General features: G+C 47.9%; 1 protein-coding gene across 1 annotated transcript; it reads right to left on the reverse strand.

The window, feature by feature from the left end:
* Nucleotides 1–11,355: 11,355 nt before the first annotated feature.
* On the reverse strand, nt 11,356–14,954 carry LOC127299561 (PHD finger protein ALFIN-LIKE 8). The gene is made up of 5 exons (XM_051329534.2): nt 14,799–14,954; nt 14,648–14,680; nt 12,646–12,874; nt 11,997–12,123; nt 11,356–11,887 (listed from the first exon to the last, which is right to left on the reverse strand). The coding sequence occupies exons 1-5, from the start codon at nt 14,920–14,922 to the stop codon at nt 11,615–11,617; spliced, it is 786 nt and encodes a 261-aa protein (XP_051185494.1). The 5' UTR covers nt 14,923–14,954; the 3' UTR covers nt 11,356–11,614.
* Nucleotides 14,955–20,000: the final 5,046 nt, after the last annotated feature.

Raw genomic sequence — 20,000 nt, forward strand, 5'->3', positions numbered from 1 at the left:
CAACATATAGAATCAATGGCTCCATGCTATTTGTATTCGATGGACCAATGTAGCACACTACTATAGGTTTGAAATGATGTTATATGATTTTCACTAATGCACCCTATAGTAGATAGGTTAATTAAAGGCTTTACTAAGTTTTAAATGTGGCACTACACGGGTATAAACATATGAGAAAATACCAATTTTAATTTATATCTAATACCGTAACATCGCGGGTTACCTCTCACAATTCGGGGATGGCTGTATGGATATGAGAAACACCTCGCTGACTTCTCATGTGCTTGAGGTCAAGGACGACGATTAACTCGAGTCTTCGAGTTTTTGTTTTCCCGATGCAACGCACGGGCACTTTTGCTAGTAAGTATATATAAGGAATACATGATGAAAGGGTACGTACGTGAGTATGAATAAAAGCAAGACTGCTATTTAAATGTAAGTAGTTAGCTATATATAAGGTTAAATAATTAGAGTTGACACGACATTAACATGAAGCAGGACTAATGACTTCTTCAATATTTTTTCCATGTTTATTATGGCCAACATTAACAATTATTAAAGGGATTTATCTGATGAATGCATAGCATGTAGGATGAAAATTACATCAGCATGTAACCAGCTGCTCGGTAACTAACGTTGATTGATTAAGGTGGTATAAAAGGAGTGAGGTGGTAGGATGATGCTAAAAGGAGTAAAACCCTTTAATCTTTGCAAGCCAATATTTAGAAGCAGGATATATAAGTACTAAAGGACTGGCAAGATTGATAATCAGTCCGTTGGTTAAAAATATGAGAAAAATCATACTAATAAACTCCAATCACACTAAAACGGGAAATCCAATTCAAAATCGAACATGGCATTCAGTTTATTTTACAGCAGTAAATTGCTCTTAGGATCTATATTTAGCAAAGGTGAGGAGAGGAGGTGCTTAGGACCTCTAATTAGTAAGGGTTGCAGGACATTAGGGATAAGGAGAAGAGGGTAAAAATGATTCAACAGTAGGGAGTCTTCAAGAGCGAGCACATGTCGACGGAACGTCTAGAAGCTAGATGGAGATGAACCCTTTGCTTACGGAACCTGCGCTGGTCAGCTGCAAGAGGGGGAAAATTGACTGGATATGAGCCTACCGCATGGAGAGTAACCAGGAAAAACAGAATGTGGGGCGGCACACTGACGACCAGAAGCGCGCCCAGCAGCTGCTATAGATTGAAGGACAAAAGTGGAGTCTGAGACGAATCAAAGACCGGTGAAACTGAATAGAACGAAAAAACGAAGAAGACCAATACCTGCTGTAGCAACAGAGATGGCACATATATGACCATGATGAGGCCACCGTGACGCCCCTCGATCTACCACGAAGAGCCGCAACAGGGGAGCAGCCAGGGGTCACGGCAGCGGCCGGAGCTCCGGGAAGTGGAGATTGTCCCTTCACGCCTCCGCCCGCGCCCCACTTCATCATCGCGCGCGCGTCGCCCCGGCTGGAGGAGTAGCATGGCAGGGAGGACGCCCCGGCTACCTGCTTCCGAGGTTGAGGAGCATCCTCGGCCGGGAGAGATCGAGGTAAGGTTGTAGCGGTGGAGGCCTGGAGGGTGTCACACGGTAGTCCCTGCTCACCGTCCGACCTCCGTACCGAGAACTTCGCCACGAGCCCATCCCCGCATGGCTGCCAGATCGGCGCGTGCGACCACGATGTAAGGCCAGCCTCGGGGACTCGGAGTCGTGCCGCTCCAGGCGTAGCAACCTACCGCCGTCGGCCCTCCACAAGAGCGGACCGGCGAGTTTTCCGTACAGGCCGTCGACGTCGCACGTCCGGTTCAGGGCGTGGCCCATCTCCAGCTAGCGACGGCGGCCCGCCATCTTCCGCGAGCGGCGATAGAACTACCGTCGTGACGCTCAGGAAGATGGGAGGGAGCAGCAGCGGCCAGCCATCTTCGCCGGGTGTTGGCCGCTCGTCGCCTAGGTCGCGCCGAGTTGCGAAATAGAGGGTCGGCCCCTTCCCAATCCCCACAACATCGCCGGAGCCTCGTCGCCCTTGATGGAGGCAAGACGAAATGGGCAGGGAGAGAGAATCGGGCTAGAACGGGCCGCCGAATGATATTGCGGCGAGCGGCAATGCGGCGTCTAAGGCTGGTGCCAATGGAGACGTTAGTGCGGGCGCTATCGCCCGAGTTGGGGCGGGAGGCGGGCAGGAGTGGGGCGGGACGCTAGCGCGGGGCGCTGGGGCTGGCGCCGGGCGGTACCGCCCGCTGCCGCCCGGCTACCACCCGCTGCCGTCCGGCTACCGCCCGCGTTGGAGGCGAGAACGGGGCGAGAGCGGGGCGATAGCGGTGCTAGTGGGGGCGAGAGCGGGGCGAGAGCTGCCACTATAGCCCGTGCATTGGCACCGTGGTGTGAGAGTGGGGTGAGAGTGAGAGAAAAGCTGACGTGGCGGGGCGGGAGTCGGGCGGTGCATTGGCACCAGCCTAAGGTGGGGCGGCGCGTGTGGTGGAAGAAGAAAAGTCTGAGGAGGGGCGTGGGGAAAAATAAAAGGCCAGAATTTATGGATAGCCATCACGATTCATGAATGTTGGTGAAAGCGGTGGGATAGAGGGACACGCGGCTAGAAAACCAAAGTGTGACCACCACGAAGACCAGACGGAGAAAGACAAAAAGAACAACTGCAGATAAACATGAATAGGCTACACACACCCAGATTTAATAAAAAACAGACACGAAGGAGATAGTTAGACCAAAGTAGAGCAGATAGAAAATGCAAGATCCACCCAAAAGGGCACACGAAAAAATAACACAGCCTATAAAACCACGTGTCATCTCCACATTAACCACCAAAGATGTTCAAAACTCTAACTAAAAAGATGTGTGTTACCCTTTTATATAGTAGTTATTAACTCCATAACCTACAAGAGATTATGATCATAACCTACGACAAGAACCACACGATGCACACACTGTCACCATTACACCATGCAGGAGGAATAGACTACTTTAATAACATCACATGAGTAGCACATAGACTAGTAGCGATACAAAGCTCATCATATGGATCTCAATCATGCAAAGCAATTCATGAGATTATTGTATTGGAGTACAGAGAGAGAGATTAACCACATAGCTACCGGTACAGCCCTTAGCCTCGAGGGAGAACTACTCCCTCCTCATCATGGGAGCAGCAGCGTTGATGGAGATGGCGGTGGTGTCGATGGAGAAGCCTTCCGGGGGCACTTACCCGTCCCGGCGGCGTGCCGGAACAGAGACTCCTGTCCCCCAGATCTTGGCTTCGCGATGGCGGCGGCTCTGGACCTTTTCTCGTATCGTGGTTTTTCGTATCAAAGATTTAGGTCAGGGAGCTTTAAATAGGCGAAGGGGCGATGTCGGTGGAGCCCTGGTGGGGCCACACCATAGGGGGCGCGCCCAGGCCCTAGGCCGCGCCGCCCTGGCGTGTGGGCCCCCCAGGCTCCCCTCTGGTGCCTCTCCGGTGTTCTGGAAGCTTCGTGCAATTATAAGATGCTGGACGTTGATTTCGTCCAATTCCGAGAATATTTCCTTACTAGGATTTCTGAAACCAAAAACAGCAGAAAACAGGAACTGGCACTTCGGCATCTCGTCAATAGGTTAGTTCCGGAAAATGCATCAAAACGATATAAAGTGTGAACAAAACATGTAGGTATTGTCATAAAACAAGCATGGAACATCAGAAATTATAGATACGTTTGAGACAAATTATAGATACGTTTGAGACGTATCAAGTTCACGGAGAGCTTGGTTTTGCGTCACTGTTCTGGAGAAATTGTGTCACCATCAAAACAGTTTGTTTATGGGAAATGATCTATTTCCTTCGGAGGTTGGAGCGCTCGCAACCTCCGGGTCCTGGGTCGTTGGATGGACTCCACACGCGACGGTTCCCTTCCTCGTGTGGGCCCAAAAATGTTGTATTGTGATCCAAATTCATATACTAAAGGGAGGCTAACTTCTGACGAGCGGAGCGAGGCCCGTCGCCGGAGGCTTGCGAAGGGGGGTGCGGGGGGCGGCAGCCACCCGCGGTACGGTATGGATCGTTGGCACCGCCTATATATACATCTTGTAAGCCGCCGGCTAGGGTTAATCAGATTATAAGATAACCCACGGCGTTTGTAAACACTCCCCGATATAGTGAAGTTTTGCTGGCTGGCGCCCGTGGTTTTTTCCCCTTCTGTGTTAGAAGGGGTTTTCCACGTTAAATCTCGTGTCTCCGCTGCGTATTCCTTTATCGTTCTTCGTTATTTGCTTGTCACTTTTATAACAAGTGGTATCAGAGCCCGTGTTTCAATCTAGGGTTTTGCGACATGTCTTCCTTGAAGTTCGATCTACCGCAGCTGGATTACACCACGAGATTTTCTCTGTGGCAAGTGAAGATGAGGGCGATCCTCACCCAATCTTCTGATCTGGATGAAGCTCTTGATGGATTTGGCAAGAAAGATGCCAAGACCTGGACCGACGATGAAAAGAGGAAAGATCGTAAGGCCTTTTCTTTAATTCAGCTTCATCTATCCAACAATATCTTGCAGGAAGTGCTGGCTGAGAAATCCGCAGCGGCGCTCTGGTTGAAACTGGAATCGATCTGCATGTCCAAAGATCTAACCAGTAAGATGCACGTAAAGATGAAGTTGTTCTCGCACAAGCTGCAAGAAGGTGCGTCAATGATGAATCACCTATCGATCTTTAAAGAGATCGTTTCTGATTTGCTGTCCATGGAGGTAAAGTATGATGATGAGGATCTCGCTCTTATACTGTTAGTCTCGTTGCCTAATTCTTTTGCGAATTTTCGAGACACCTTGTTATACAGTCGTGATGAACTAACCCTTGCCGAAGTTTATGAGGCCCTCCAGCAGAGGGAAAAGATGAAATCTATGGTGCAGGCAAAGGGTTCGTCATCTAAGGCAGAAGCACTGCAGGTCCGAGGCAGGACCGAGAACAGAAACAACAACTACAACAAAGATAAGAGCAAGACCTACAGAGGTCGCTCAAAGTCCAAGGGACGAGATGGTAAGTTCTGCAAGTACTGTAAGAAAACCAGCCATAATATTGATGATTGCTGGAAGTTGCAGAACAAAGAGAAAAGAAACGGTACTTACCAACCGAAAAACAAATCTGAGGGTGATGGTAAGGCTGCTGTTGTTTCCAGTGATAATTCTGAAGGCGATTGCCTAGTTGTGTTTGCTGGTTGTGTTTCTGGTAATGATGAGTGGATACTTGATTCTGCATGTTCGTTTCATATTTGCTGTAACAAAGACTGGTTCAGTTCTTATGAGTTTGTGCAGAGTGGAGATGTTGTGCATATGGGAGATAACAACCCACGTGAGATCGTGGGCATTGGCTCCGTTCAGATCAAGATGCATGATGGCATGACACGCACTCTGACAGATGTGAGACACATACCTGGCATGGCCAGAAATCTGATCTCTCTCAGTACCCTTGATGTTGATGGGTACAAACACTCCGGTTCTCGCGGAGTTCTGAAGGTATCAAAAGGTTCTCTCGTTCACATGATAGGTGATATGAATTCTGCGAAATTATATGTTCTTAGAGGTAGCACTTTGTCTGGTATTGCTGCTGCTGTTATTCCTGATGAACCTGGTAAAACTAATCTGTGGCATATGCGTCTTGGACATATGAGTGAACATGGCATGGCAGAATTGCACAGGAGAGACCTGCTAGATGGCTGCAATTTGAGTAAGTTTGAGTTCTGTGAGCACTGCATTTTTGGTAAGCATAAAAGAGTTAAATTCAATGCTTCCGTTCATACCACTAAAGGGATTCTAGATTATGTGCATGCTGATGTGTGGGGACCTTCCCGCAAGACTTCTCTTGGTGGTGCAAATTACATGCTTACTATCATAGATGATTACTCTAGAAAAGTGTGGCCTTTCTTTCTGAAACATAAATCTGATGTGTTTGATGCTTTTAGAAAGTGGAAAGTTATGGTAGAGAAGCAAACAAAAAAGAAAGTTAAATTGCTTCGTACTGACAATGGCATGGAGTTTTGTTCTACTATTTTCAATGATTATTGCAGCGACGAAGGCATTGTAAGGCACCACACCATCCCATATACTCCTCAGCAGAATGGTGTGGCGGAGAGGATGAACAGAACCATCATCTCCAAGGCTCGCTGCATGTTGTCCAATGCTGGTATGCATAGACGTTTCTGGGCTGAAGCAGCCTCCACCGCTTGTTACTTGATAAACAGGTCACCTTGCATTCCGCTTGATAAGAAAACTCCTATTGAGGTATGGTCTGGTTCACCTGCTGATTATTCACAGTTGAGAGTTTTTGGTAGCACTGCTTATACTCATGTTGATAATGGAAAGTTAGAGCCTAGGGCTGTTAAGTGTGTGTTTCTTGGTTATGGTTCAGGAGTTAAGGCATACAAGTTATGGAATCCTGAAACTAAGAAAGTTTTGCATAGCAGGAACGTAGTCTTTAATGAGGCTGTCATGTTTTATAAGAGTTCATCTACAGATGTTACTGATGCTGTTGATTTTTCTGATAATTCTGATGATGAGCAACAGAGGATTAGCGTGCAGGTGGAGCACGTGGAGGAGAAAGAAAATGATGTTGCTGAAAATGATAACACTGTTGTTCAGCACTCACCACCTGTTTTGCAGCAAACAAATAGTTCCATTGCTGCTGATAGACCGAGGTGTAACAAAGGTCCACGTCCTCGTTTGATTGAAGAATGTAATCTTGTTCACCATGCTTTGAGTTGTGCTGAACAGGTGGAGCATGATACTGAACCTGCTACATATACTGAGGCTGTTGCATCCGTTGATCGCGTGAAGTGGATTTCCGCTATGCAAGAGGAGATGCAATCGCTTGACAAGAATGGCACATGGGATGTTGTGCCCCTGCCTAAACAAAAGAAGGTTGTCCGCTGTAAGTGGATATTTAAAAGAAAGGAAGGTTTGTCTCCTAATGAGCCTCCGAGGTTTAAGGCAAGGTTAGTAGCAAAAGGTTTCAGCCAAATTCCAGGTATTGATTATAATGATGTATTCTCTCCGGTTGTGAAGCATAGTTCCATTCGTGCATTCTTTGGTATTGTGGCTATGCGTGATCTTGAGCTTGAGCAGCTAGATGTAAAGACTGCTTTTCTGCATGGTGAGCTTGAGGAGGAGATATACATGGACCAACCTGAAGGTTTTGTTGTGCCTGGAAAAGAGGATCTTGTTTGCAAGTTGAAGAGGTCCCTTTATGGTCTGAAACAGTCTCCAAGACAGTGGTACAAAAGGTTTGATTCATTTATGCTTGCACATGAGTTTAAGAGATCTAAGTATGATAGTTGTGTTTATATCAAGTTTGTTAATGGATCACCAATATACTTGTTGTTATATGTTGATGATATGTTGATTGCTGCCAAGAGCAAGAAAGAGATCACTACTTTAAAGTCACAGTTAAGTAGTGAGTTTGAGATGAAGGATCTTGGTGCTGCTAAGAAAATACTAGGTATGGAAATTACAAGAGACAAAAAATCTAGTGTGTTATTTCTTAGTCAGCAAAATTACATTCAGAAAGTTCTTCATCGTTTTAATATGCATGATGCAAAGTCTGTTAGTACACCTATTGCTCCTCACTTTAAGTTGTCAGCATTGCAATGTCCTAGTACTGATGAAGATTTTGAGTACATGTCTCGAGTTCCATATTCTAGTGCTGTTGGTTCCTTGATGTATGCCATGGTTTGCTCTCGCCCTGATCTGTCATTTGCTATGAGTTTGGTCAGTCGTTACATGGCTAATCCTGGTAAAGAACATTGGAAAGCTGTTCAGTGGATTTTCAGGTACCTTCGTGGCACATCCAAAGCTTGCTTGAAGTTTGGCAAGACCGGTGAGGGACTCGTAGGCTATGTGGATTCAGATTTTGCTGCCGATTTGGATAAGAGAAGATCCCTCACAGGTTATGTGTTCACTGTTGGTGGATGTGCTGTGAGTTGGAAAGCAACGTTACAAGCTGTTGTTGCCCAATCTACGACCGAAGTAGAATATATAGCAATTAATGAAGCTTGCAAAGAGTCTGTTTGGTTGAAAGGTTTGTAGGTTGAGCTTTGTGGAGATGATTCTTGCATTAACTTGTTTTCTGACAGTCAAAGTGCAATATACCTTACTAAAGATCAAATGTTCCATGAGAGGACAAAGCACATTGATATCAAGTACCATTATGTCGCGGCATTGTTGCTCAAGGTAAACTGAAGGTATGCAAGATAAGTACTCATGATAATCCTGCTGATATGATGACAAAGCCAGTTCCTGTTTCCAAGTTTGAGCTTTGCTCAAGCTTGGTTGGTATAACTGTTTAGCCCAAGTGGCTGTTGGCGCCAGCAAGTTTTTTTTCTTTGTTGTTCAGGAGATTGTTGAAGATCATGCTACAAGATGGAATTTTTCTCAAGGTGGAGTTTGTTGTATTGTGATCCAAATTCATATACTAAAGGGAGGCTAACTTCTGACGAGCGGAGCGAGGCCCGTCGCGGTACGGTACGGATCGTTGGCACCGCCTATATATACATCTTATAAGCCGCCGGCTAGGGTTAATCAGATTATAAGATAACCCACGGCGTTTGTAAACACTCCCCGATATAGTGAAGTTTTGCTGGCTGGCGCCCGTGGTTTTTTCCCCTTCTGTGTTAGAAGGGGTTTTCCACGTTAAATCTCGTGTCTCCGCTGCGTATTCCTTTATCGTTCTTCGTTATTTGCTTGTCGCTTTTATAACAAAAAATCTATCCATCGCTCCCATCCACAAAATACTCCCCCGACCTCCAGTTCAGGGTGCAAGTTGGCACGGCTACACCGCGGCATCCCACATCCCGCTCGGCAAAACTACCAATGTGGGCGCCCGCGACAAACTGAATTATTTTTGCAGGATTAAGTTGGCAACCACTCGGCCCATCTTGGCCCACTTCCTAGGCCGCATATCTCTCAGAAGTCTAGAACCAGCGAGGCAAACAAGGCATCGACCGCTCGAGGCTCGGCTAGGAGATCAAAACACCGCAGCCGGAGATGACAGCCGCCCGCGCGCTGCCGGAGATGACGCTAAGACGGCCTCCCGCGGGTGGACAGCGGACGGATCGGCAACGGAGGCGGCCGATTCAAGGCAGGACGACGAGATCAGCACCGGAGGTGGCCGAATCGAGGTCGAAAGAGCCGAATCGACACCGGCGCTAGCTGAATTGAGGAGGGCTCGGCGGAGTCCGGTCGGGGGTGCACGGAGACGACCTCCATGGTCAAGGTTCGCGAGAAGTTGCAGAGATGCTATCTATATGCGGGCACAAACGGGAGCCGCATAAAACGGATCAGTATTTGCGGACTGCCGCCGACATCCCGTAATTAATTGCGGGCACATGCGAAAAATACGCGGGCCCCCGCATCACGGCCCACTTGCAGCCTTACCTCCAGTACACCATCTCGTCGGTCGGCCTCGAGGTGTAGCCTGCGGCAGCCTCCGGCCCCCGCGACGAGCGGGCTCGATGGAGGGCGCCTCCGCCTCCGGCCTCGGGACGGCGCGGTCGCCTCCGGCCCCCGCGACGGCGGCCTCGATGGAGTGCGTGTCTGTACGCCAGTACCCTTCCCGGCGACCGCCGGCTATGACGGAGCACGCCGCCTCCTTCTCCACGAGGACCGCAGGTGTCTATTCCGCGCGACGCAGCCTCCGTCCACCGCGACGGCCGCCGCCTTCATCCGCGCAAGCTCGTGCCCGCCCCGGTTACCTCCTGCGCCGAGGCACCCGCGCCCGCCCCCGCCCCCTCCATGCTCCTCCTCTGACGTCGCCGCTTCCTCCAGCCTCACAGCGCCGCCGGTGGAATTCGATCGCGGCGAGGTTGCTGGACTTGATGGTGGGTTGATCCTGGCGAGCCGCTTCCTACCGGCCGCTATCCCGGGCCCCACACTCTTCTCCCGCCACACCCTCATGCTCTTCCGCTTTTTTCTGCCACCATGGAGCGGCCGGGGCAGAGGAGGCCGGCGTGGGAGCCTCCCCGCACGAGCAGCACGGGGGCTCATGGGCAGCAAGACGGGGCTCCACACCTAGGGTGCACGCGGTTGACCGACGCCGTCTAGCGCCGAATCCGTTCCCGTCCATGGCTCCACTTCCACCGACTACGCCCAGACGGACGGAGCTACAAAGGCTGCCACGCGGAGCTGCAAACAAAGAGTGGTGATGCTGCAAATGGTAGGCGATGGAGCTATAAAATGTGAGTGGCGATGCTGCAAAAGGTCAGCGGATGTGCTCCAAACTCATCGACAGTGCTACCAACCATCAGTGGCGGTGCTGCAAGAAGCAACTGATGGCGCTGCTAGCCAGAGTAGGGATGTTGTCGGCGGTGCGTCGACGAGTAGTTGACGATGCTACAATACTATATTTGTTTTGCTGCAAATATTCTATAATGTTGCCACAATGGAGGAAGAAGCGGGGCTTCATGGGGTCTAGCCATGGTTGTTGGGATGATGACACCATTTTGCGAGCGCCAAGGGCTACAACTGGTTGCTGCTAGCGCTACCAACAGCGGCTGCCGGTGCTGCAAACTGTGGCTGCATGTGCTACCAACTCCAGCCGCGTGTGCTATCAACATCGACGGGCGGTGCTGCAAATGGTGGTTGCGTGTGCTACCAATGGCGGTCGACGGTGCTACAAACAGCGGTTATCCGTGCTGCAAGGAGTTAAGCGGTGGTGTTGCCATGCGGGCATCGTTGCTATAAAGGAGGTCTCTGGCGAAGTATCGTGCTATGGCGAAGTACGGTGCTACCACTATTAGTGGCGCTACTGCAAGAAGAAAATAAAATGGCGGTGCTGTCAACCGAAGTTGGAATGCTGCCGACGGTGCGCCGGCAAGGGAGATTTCACAATGCTACAATTGTATTTTTTTTGTGCTACAAATGATATGTGGTTCTGCTGCTTTAGTATAATTTTTTGCTACGAGGTCTCCGGTGAATTCTTTCTCCGGCGAGTCTTTTTTTTTATTTCTAGGTGAACCGTTTTCTGCTTCAATGAAGCAAAAGCGGGTATTTTTTTGCTGCGAAGAAGCAAAAACTGGGCCTCCAGTTAGATTTGTGTTTAAGTGGTCTTTTCTGTTTTTTTCTCATAGTGAACCGTTTTTTGCTTCAATGAAGCAAAAGCGGACATTTTTTTTGCTACGACGAAGCAAAATCAGGATTTAGCCTAAAAGTGGACACTCGTGTCGGTCTGTGAAGCAGGAGGCTGGAAGGACTTGGTGCCTCCGAGGGATTCCTAGCGCTTCCCTTTGTTTATTCAGAAAGGAAGGGAGGCCTCTCTTATTTCAACAGAGAAATGCTATCAGGAAAAAATAACGAGAATGTACATCTTTAACAGCTACGATGGTGACACACATTGAAGACACTGGATTAAAATTCACACGCTCCAGTACAGACCACAGGGGCTTGAAATGCACGTCAATTACATGAACAGTTAGTAGTTCAAGTAGTAACACATTACTAGAGACATCAGACAGTGCATTCAGATCTATACCGGAGTAGATAAAAATCTACCGAACAATGCGGCCCGAATGCATGGCTGTTTTTCTTACAGCGTGTCAACAGCCCTTAGTTCTTGGAGCGAATCCACCGAGATCTCCAAAGACTCAAGCCCTGCCTCTCTTGCTGCTACTGCTGCAGTTGGGGCACTTGTATTGTTTTATGTGCTCCGCCTTGGCTGGAGTGACCTTGACGCATTTGCCATGGAACCATTTCTCACACAAGTCGCAGCAGATCCAGAAATCATCTTGTCCATAGTTTTCACCGCATGCGCCACACTGAGCTTCCTGTTCTCTCTCTCCATCCCAGTCGCTCTCTTCGTTGTCCCCTGGAAAGGGTATCTTGGAGCTCCTTGGGTTGGGCTCTAACTGTCGTGCAGGCTGTGTTTTCAGATGATTGGTACCGACAGAATAATCATGTAGTTAGTTGCTGGGATCTCGGATAGTGAAATAGTCACAGATCACAAGGTAATGGAAAAGGGTTGCATACCTTTGAAGCAGATTTGTTATTCTTGCTACCTGTTTTAGGAGTTTTTTCTTTGGGCTGCCTTTTGTCAGTTCCTGTGACAACCTCAAATATGGTGGGAACGCTATTTATCATGGTGAAGAGCTGTTTCCTGCAAAACAAAAAAAAAAAACATGTAAAGGTAACTATAAAGAGCTGGAGTAGTTTCAAACTTTTAATTATCCAGAACAATTTTCTATAGTGGCTTTTACACAAAATTTTCTTCTTAACACTATGTTGTGCAAACCCGTTTTAAGCTTCTGTTGAATGCAACTTGACTCAGTTCACACAGCCAATGCAGACTGATGCGTATTGTACATAGTGTATGTACAACAGGGTATAACTTATTTCTATTTTTCCATTAAAAAGAGGAAAAAAGTTTCAATCAGTCCAATTTAATTTACAACATGAGCAAGGATTAGCTACAGAAAATTTAGGCACAACAAAGCAATACATTACTGTCAAAACAGAAAGCCATACACATATAATCAAGCAGAAAAAGAATTCCGGTAAAAAACAGGAGAAATACCAAGCAAAACACTAAAGAATTTTGGAACAAACACTAAAGAAATACCAAGAAAAACACTAAAGAAATACCAAGCAAAACACTAAAGAACAAACACTAAAGAAATACCTTGAATCCTGGTCGAACCCAAATCTTGCTCCAAAATAAAAGGCCACCGACAGTAGCCAAGAATCAGTATGCGCTGCAACAAGTGATAGCCAATCTTTATCATCCATCCCGTCCCGAGCAAAGTTTATTCCTAATGCAGGCTCCGGGAGTTCTGGAGGGACCTCCTCAGCAGGCAAATTCACTTCCCAAGATCCATTAGGAAGCCCATATAGACACAGGTTCTCCTTCTCTGCACGAATTTTTTTTGGTAATTACTCATCTTAATAGGTTATGTCCTTTTCTACCTTTTTATAACTAAAAATATGAAGCAATGGATGAAGTAAAGCTTTAAAAAAAACTGAAACTCTGTAAACATAATTAAATAAGAAAATAACATGAATAGCTGATTCAACCAATAGAAGTTGGAAATTCTATGAAACAAGAGAGCCAAAATAAATAAAATAGACTATTCTAATTGACTGTACAAAAAAGGCCAGGAAAATACAGTATATGAATATTATATACACAATTGGGAATCATTTAGTAGCCCATCTGTGAGACAACATAGGTGTTTCAAAAAAGAAGCGTCAGCCAAATATTTGAATGTTTGACAGACTATTTCTGTACAAAGAACTACAACCATGGGCAACAGGGAACTGATATCATTAAATTGATTCTAAAATATAGTTCCATAGTGTTTAATTACTGTGATTTGAAGCAATGTATCTGAAAGAAAATGATGGTCAAATTGTCAAGTTGGAGGCCATCATAATGTCCTAAAGAAGACACAAACGGATAATCATTTTTACCATTAAAAAGGACAGCATTCGTTAAAATTTCATCAGACTATTAAACCTAAAATTGCACCAAACTTTTCAGGCAGGCTACTCGATACACCACTTTCTTCCAGCCACTAAGCAATCTGTGCATCACAATGTCAATACTTTCTCCAGCAGACAGTCCTCCCAAACACAAGATAGAAATTTCATCTTTCAAGCTCAATTTTTTCCGACATCGTAAACGTAACTCATAAACCCTCAACTGCTGTGCTAAGTGAAATGTTATAGCTCTAGATTTTACTTTTTGTGCAAATAATAGTTCTCAGCTTGACCTTAATAAATTATGACACCACTCCAACCCACTCTAAACCATGGCTTTATTTCAATGTACAGAAAAGACATTCGGGTAACATTGAATAAAGCCATGGTGAAGGGTGACAACTGATCTACAAACAGATCAAGTACAACTCTCGTCTTATCTCTTTTTTTTATAATATGCCATATGAAAATTTGCAGATGTCAAATGTCATAGCAATGTAGCGGGCATATCTACCGGAAATAGGTGCAGCCACTACTAAAGTTCCAAAAGCAGATTTTTTTTTATCCATACATAAGTACTTTGTTATCCTGACATCACCATCACATTATTGCCTGAAGAATTCTGTAGCAGTAGAAGCACTAGAGTACGTGCTCCACTGGATTTTGCACTATTAATTTATCCAATTGGTTACCATTATCAGTTTCACAGTTCTCACCACTGCCTTCCCTGCCCTTACACAGAAAAAAAAAGAATACAATTCCAGAAATACCCCTCATATCATTGAGACAGAAATCGTTGTCTAGGGGTTTAACAGCAATTGCGCAACTGCACATCCTTGTCTGACAAGTGGTCTGACTGTGTAGTCCAACCAATTCAGAAGATAAGGATTCCACCTTCCAGCTTTTTCTTCCGTAATGAAGGGTAGCAGGAGTAAATAAACATTCAAGCGGGACCGGGAGCAAAGAACTCGTTCAGACTTGGCCGCCAAATCTCCCGAAATTGGAGGCGGGTCCTAAACCAGCGAAACTAACAGCATTGTTCTCGGGAGGAATTTGGAAATTTCGATCGCCAAGTATTATTATGATCAAGGAAATTTACCGGTCCGGTAACACCCGTACAGGCAATTAGAAGAAACGCTTTATTTTCAGCAGAAAACTAAGAACCGTGTGATAATAGGATCGAGGGAGCGGACGGGGAAACTCACCTGGGTCGCACATCAGGTAGAACTTGTCCACATCTGCGGGGAACCGAAAAACAAAACACCACCGGCGGGGCGGAAACATGTCAGAATTTCCGGAACGGAAACCCTACAGACGGAAACCAGAGGCAGCAATAAGCAAGGGGAGGGATGTTACCTGTGGTGAAGGCCTTGAGGAGGCCTTTCTGGCGCGCGCGGAAGTCATGGAAGACGTCCTCCGGCGTGCGGTGGACCGCCCCCGGCTCCGCCGCCCGCATGATGCCGCCGCCGCCGTTGTCCATTGGCCCGTGGATGGGAGTGGGCCGGTAGGGAAGTGCAGTGCAGGGTTCTCGGGAGGAGGATAGCTCCGTCCGGGATTACGAGGTCGATGGGAAAGAGGAGCGGATTGGAAATTTGGAAGCCTAGCGGCCGAGCCGAGACGAAACAGGGGTTTAAAGCTTGCAAGTTTCAGACAGAGCGATGGCAAAATCCCATGGCGGGCTTGGAACGGGCAGCCTGACCCGGCCCATGAAGTTTAATTTGACCATTGGCTCTGGACGGCCCATGCTGGCCCTACAGGGTGGGTCGGGCTAGGCTCAGTTGTATTACCTGGCCATGGGCTGATGGGCAGCCCGGCCTGAGGGCCAACCCAAAACTCCTAAGCTGGGCGTGGGCCTAGAATTGTTTGCCTTATGGCCAGACCTAGGTGCCCCAAAAGCATGATTTAACCAAGCCCACGACCCGATGGGATTTCAGGCTTTTTGGCTAGCTGCAGGCCTAGTTTTTTTTGTTGTTGGGCTTTTCTTGGCCCAACATGACGCATGCCTAGGTATACTTTGTAGGTTGGGAGGAACCCATGAAACTGTTATCACCAGATTTTGGCTAAATCAGGAGATGGGCCGTAAGTGAAGATGGGCTTGAAGGATACACGCGTGGAGCATCTTTGAAGCGGCCTTGCACGAAGAGTTTGGGCTTAATTGCCCATTTATCTGTAACATAGTAGATCGTATCTTAGTTTAGAATTAAAAGATAGAGTTTAACTCGTGCACGGTTAGGTGCACGCCCGAATTAGAAAGTCCCTTGGACTATAAATATGTATCTAGGGTTATCGGAAAAAAGGACAATCACGTTCACAACAAACACAAATCAGACGCATCGCCACCCCTTCTTTCGAGGGTTTCTCCCGGGTAAGCATCATGCTGCCTAGATCGCATCTTGCGATCTAGGCAGCACACGTTTATTCGTTTACCTTGTGCTGCTCGTGTGAAGCGTTGTTGATGGCGAGTAGCACTACTTATCGTAGATGTTTTGGGGCTTGCATAGATGCTTTTCTTACGCATATCTGCTTAGCTGTGCCGTCCCTCGATATCTAGCTGCCCTTACACCTATCCAGGTGTAAGGGCAGCGTCTTGCTTGTTCGTTGTTTAGTAGATCCGATCCGTTATAGTTGCTCCTTGATTCCTCAAGGATTGGTTTAATATCCGTATGGTTAGGCCTTGCAAACGGGTTGAACGATTCGGTAGTGCGTTAGGTATGGTTTGTTAGTCCTAAGAGGTATGTTCCGGGAATTAACTTAATGTTGGTTTTTAGGCCTCTTTTAGGGTTAGTTTTCCATTATCTTTCGTGTCTATTAGGCTCAACTACGCGTAGGATGTTCCGATCATACGGTGAAAACCCTAAACTGTCGTAGATTGGTTTAGCTTTATACTGATCAAGCAGGAGCCCCATGTCATCGTTAACCTGACGTTCACCATGGGGCGATCGGCTTTGTGAGCCGATCCACAGGGCAACCTGAGAGCCGATCGGGCTCGTATTTAATGTTTACGTGTCTGCCATGCAGGAAACTAATCGAAGCAATCCAACACCTTCCTGGCCAGGTATAGGTCAGGTGGCACGCCCTTGCAACCGCTAGGACGTGTGCCGGAACATTTGCGGGACGACGTCGAGGGACCAGGGCCCCCCTGCAGCCTTGGAAGCCTCCCGGCTCTTCGTGTTGCTTAACCACTGCTCGCCGGTGGGTTTTGGCAGGCAACATATTCTGGCACGCCCGGTGGGACCATCTTCTGCAACAACCACGTCAACATCCGAGATGGCGGAAGAACCGGTCAAGTATGAAGATCTGCCTCCTGAGCATAAGAAGAAATATGATGATCTCAAGGCCATCTTGGAAGCCGATCTCATCGGCGCTTTTGAGAAAACCCGGTCGCACGACATCAAGTTCAAAGGGTTCCAACCCGAAGGCGCGCTCTTCGGACGAACGTACCAGAGCCCTGCGACAGGAAGTCACCTATGTCGTGGCTCATTCACTACATCGGCATTCTGAGAGCCTGGTGAACACTCTGGAGCGTGTCGCGCTCAATGTGGTGCAAGAAATTATGAAGCACAAGTACTCTCCGTTAGGACCTGCTCTAGGAACTCATCAGGGAGAGATACCGCTCTATACTAGGCCACCACTGCCGTACACGATGGCAGCTCCACAGCAACAAGGTTCACCGGCGTACGTCGTCTACAAGGTTGGAGGTGATCCTGGCGATTACCAATTCCTGTATGAGCCGCCCAAGGAGATTCCACATGGATACGTGTGCACATACGTGCCGGACTGCAACAACTGGATGACCCAGGTTACAGCAGGAAGGACTGCCACGGCAGGAGGGATCGCCGGAACAGGAGTAGTTGCTGGAGCAGGAAGGAGTTCTGGAGCAGATGCTGAGAAACAGGCGTGGCTAGCTAAATATGCCACCGGTACAAGTCATGAACGCTCAACTTCTGCAGCTCCTACGGTGGATGAGATCACCGCAATCATGAGAGATCAGTTCGGCATCCTGCCGAAGAAGAGAATGATCGGCTATTCCAAGCCGTATCCCAACGACTATGACCTAATCCCACTACCGCCTAAGTATCGGCTCCCTGACTTCACAAAATTCAGTGGATCAGAAGGAACCAGCTCAATCGAGCACGTGAGCCGATATTTGGCACAGTTGGGCATGGTCTCAGCTTCAGACGAGCTGCGTGTGAGATTCTTCTCACAATCTCTCACGGGTCCGGCCTTTGGATGGTACACCTCGTTGCCACCAGATTCGGTTCGGACGTGGAAGCAGCTGGAGGAACAATTTCATGTACAATACCATTCAGAAACTACTGAAGCTGGCATTGCCGATCTGACCCAGGTTCGGCAGAGGCGAGGAGAGACGGTGTCTGAATACTTTCAGCGCTTCAGGATCGTCAGGAACCGATGTTATTCGGTTCGCCTATCTGAGAAGGAAGCAGTCGAGCTAGCGATAGCAGGATTGTCAGCGCCGCTCAAAGATGTGACCTTCCAAGCTGACTACAATTCATTGACGCATATGGTTCAGAAATTGACATCGTATGAACAGCGCCACCCAGAATTGTACCAGGACAAGTTCAAGCGCGTCGCCCTGATCGAGATGGAAGAAGATGAAGATTCTGTAGGAGATCAGGAAGTCGCTGTAGCTGAATGGACTCGGGGGGCAAAGCCCGTGTCCTGCAAGTGGGTGAAACAACCAGGGCCTGCAAAAGGGTTTGACTTTGATTTGAGCAAAATGGAGCAAATTTTTGATTTGCTGCTGAAGCAAAAACAGCTGAAGTTACCCGAAGGCCACAAAATCCCCACGTTACAAGAGATGAACGGCAGGCCATACTGCAAATGGCATCACACGTTCACCCATACCACCAACGACTGCAAAGTCTTGCGCGGACAGATTCAAATGGCGATAGAACAAGGCCGATTACTCTTCGGTCAGTTTGCCATGAGAGTTGACACGCAGCCGTTTCCGGACGTCAACATGGTGGATCTCAGCCACTGCATAAGACGCGAGCCAGGTTTCTCGTTTGATATCAACATGGCAGGGCTTGTAGATCGCCATGGCAAGGATAAGCCAGAGAGCAGTCGCTCCCGTGGCAAAGATAAAGAGGAGGCCGATCCACGCGACCGGCCCCAGCATGGTGACAGACGGTATTTGACTGAGGAAGAGGTGATAAGCGTACGGTATCAACGGCCACTTTCCGCACATCTCCTTAACAAATATGAGCAGCAGTACGACCGACGTCGCCGCCACGACGTAGATGATGATAGATATCGTCGGTCTGATGCAGACAACATGAAATACCGTCGATACGAAGGGTATGAGCGTCACGCCAGAGGGAGGTCAAGAGAGCAAGAGGACATGGATAGGCATTGGAACTGTCCTTTCTTCAAACACTGCTGGGACTCAGGAATGAGCCGATTGCCTACAATCGAGAACTGCCCAGAATGTAAACAGAAGAGGAAGGGAACAAATGAAGTTTCAGTGTTCAAGCGTTTAGGACCTCTCCCACCTAAGAACAAACGAGCTGAGTCATCTCAAGATGAAGACTTCGAGGAGTCAGAGGAAGAAGATAGATATCACCGACCAAGGTGGTGTCCTGATGGACTCAGCCACTCCCAAAAGCGCAGAGTGCAACGGCTACGAAACTTGGAGGAAGCCGAGGCGCAGTACCTGTACACGTTGAGGAAAGCACGGCCCGATCTGGCCGTGAAAATTCAGCAAACACTGGAGACAGAGGCTCGCCCACCAAAGAAAGTGTGGCGACCCAAACAGACAAAAGCCGATGCAGAGGCATCAGCTGATACAAACATGGTGTTCGTTCTCCCGTCAGAGTTTTGTGCTCCAAGAGATGAGGAAATATCAGTGGCACAGTTTGATTGCGGGCCACGACCAGTTATCTTCGAGAAGCCACGAGAGAGGAGCTACATGCATCTGAAAGCCCTATACCTGAAGGGTTATATCAATGGGCAGCCTATCAGCAAGATGCTGGTTGACACGGGAGCAGCAGTCAACATAATGCCGTACTCCATGTTACGACGTTTGGGACGTTCCAATGAAGATCTGATCAAGACCAACGTGACGCTAAGCGATTTCAACGGCCAAGCGTCAGAAGCCAAGGGTGTTCTGAACGTGGACTTAACTGTCGGCCGAAAAACCATCCCTACATCCTTCTTCATCGTCGACAGCAAGAGCACTTACGCTGTCCTGCTAGGAAGGGATTGGATCCACGCTAACTTTTGCATTCCATCCACAATGCATCAGTGCATCATACAATGGGATGGAGATGAAGTGGAGGTTGTTCATCCAGATGATTCGATCGACATCTCTTTGGCTACCATGAACATCTGGGAAGCAAACGACCAAGAGCCGCTCTCTGGAATCAATCTGGACGGCTGTGAGCGCATCGAAGCTACAAAAAATGGGGTGAGGCTGGTCTTATCCACTGGCCTGACAGAGTAGCGAGATCCAAGTCTATGGACGTACTGTAGGGATTCGTTGCATAGAAAACAAAAAATTTCCTACCGCGAGAACGCAATCCAAGCCAAGATGCAATC

The sequence above is a fragment of the Lolium perenne genome, unplaced genomic scaffold, assembly GCF_019359855.2.
Source record: "Lolium perenne isolate Kyuss_39 unplaced genomic scaffold, Kyuss_2.0 unplaced15, whole genome shotgun sequence".
Lineage (NCBI taxonomy): Eukaryota > Viridiplantae > Streptophyta > Magnoliopsida > Poales > Poaceae > Lolium > Lolium perenne.

What these genes read in the sequence shown, in the direction of transcription:
- LOC127299561 (XM_051329534.2), bottom strand. Translation starts at nt 14,922, where the DNA reads ATGGACAACGGCGGCGGCGGCATCATGCGGGCGGCGGAGCCGGGGGCG. An exon ending in GGGTTCGACCAGGATTCAAG is followed by an intron (nt 12,124 to 12,645) that starts GTATTTCTTTAG and finishes TTTGTTTTGCAG; the next exon opens with GAAACAGCTCTTCACCATGA. An exon ending in ATAACAAATCTGCTTCAAAG is followed by an intron (nt 11,888 to 11,996) that starts GTATGCAACCCT and finishes CTGAAAACACAG; the next exon opens with CCTGCACGACAGTTAGAGCC.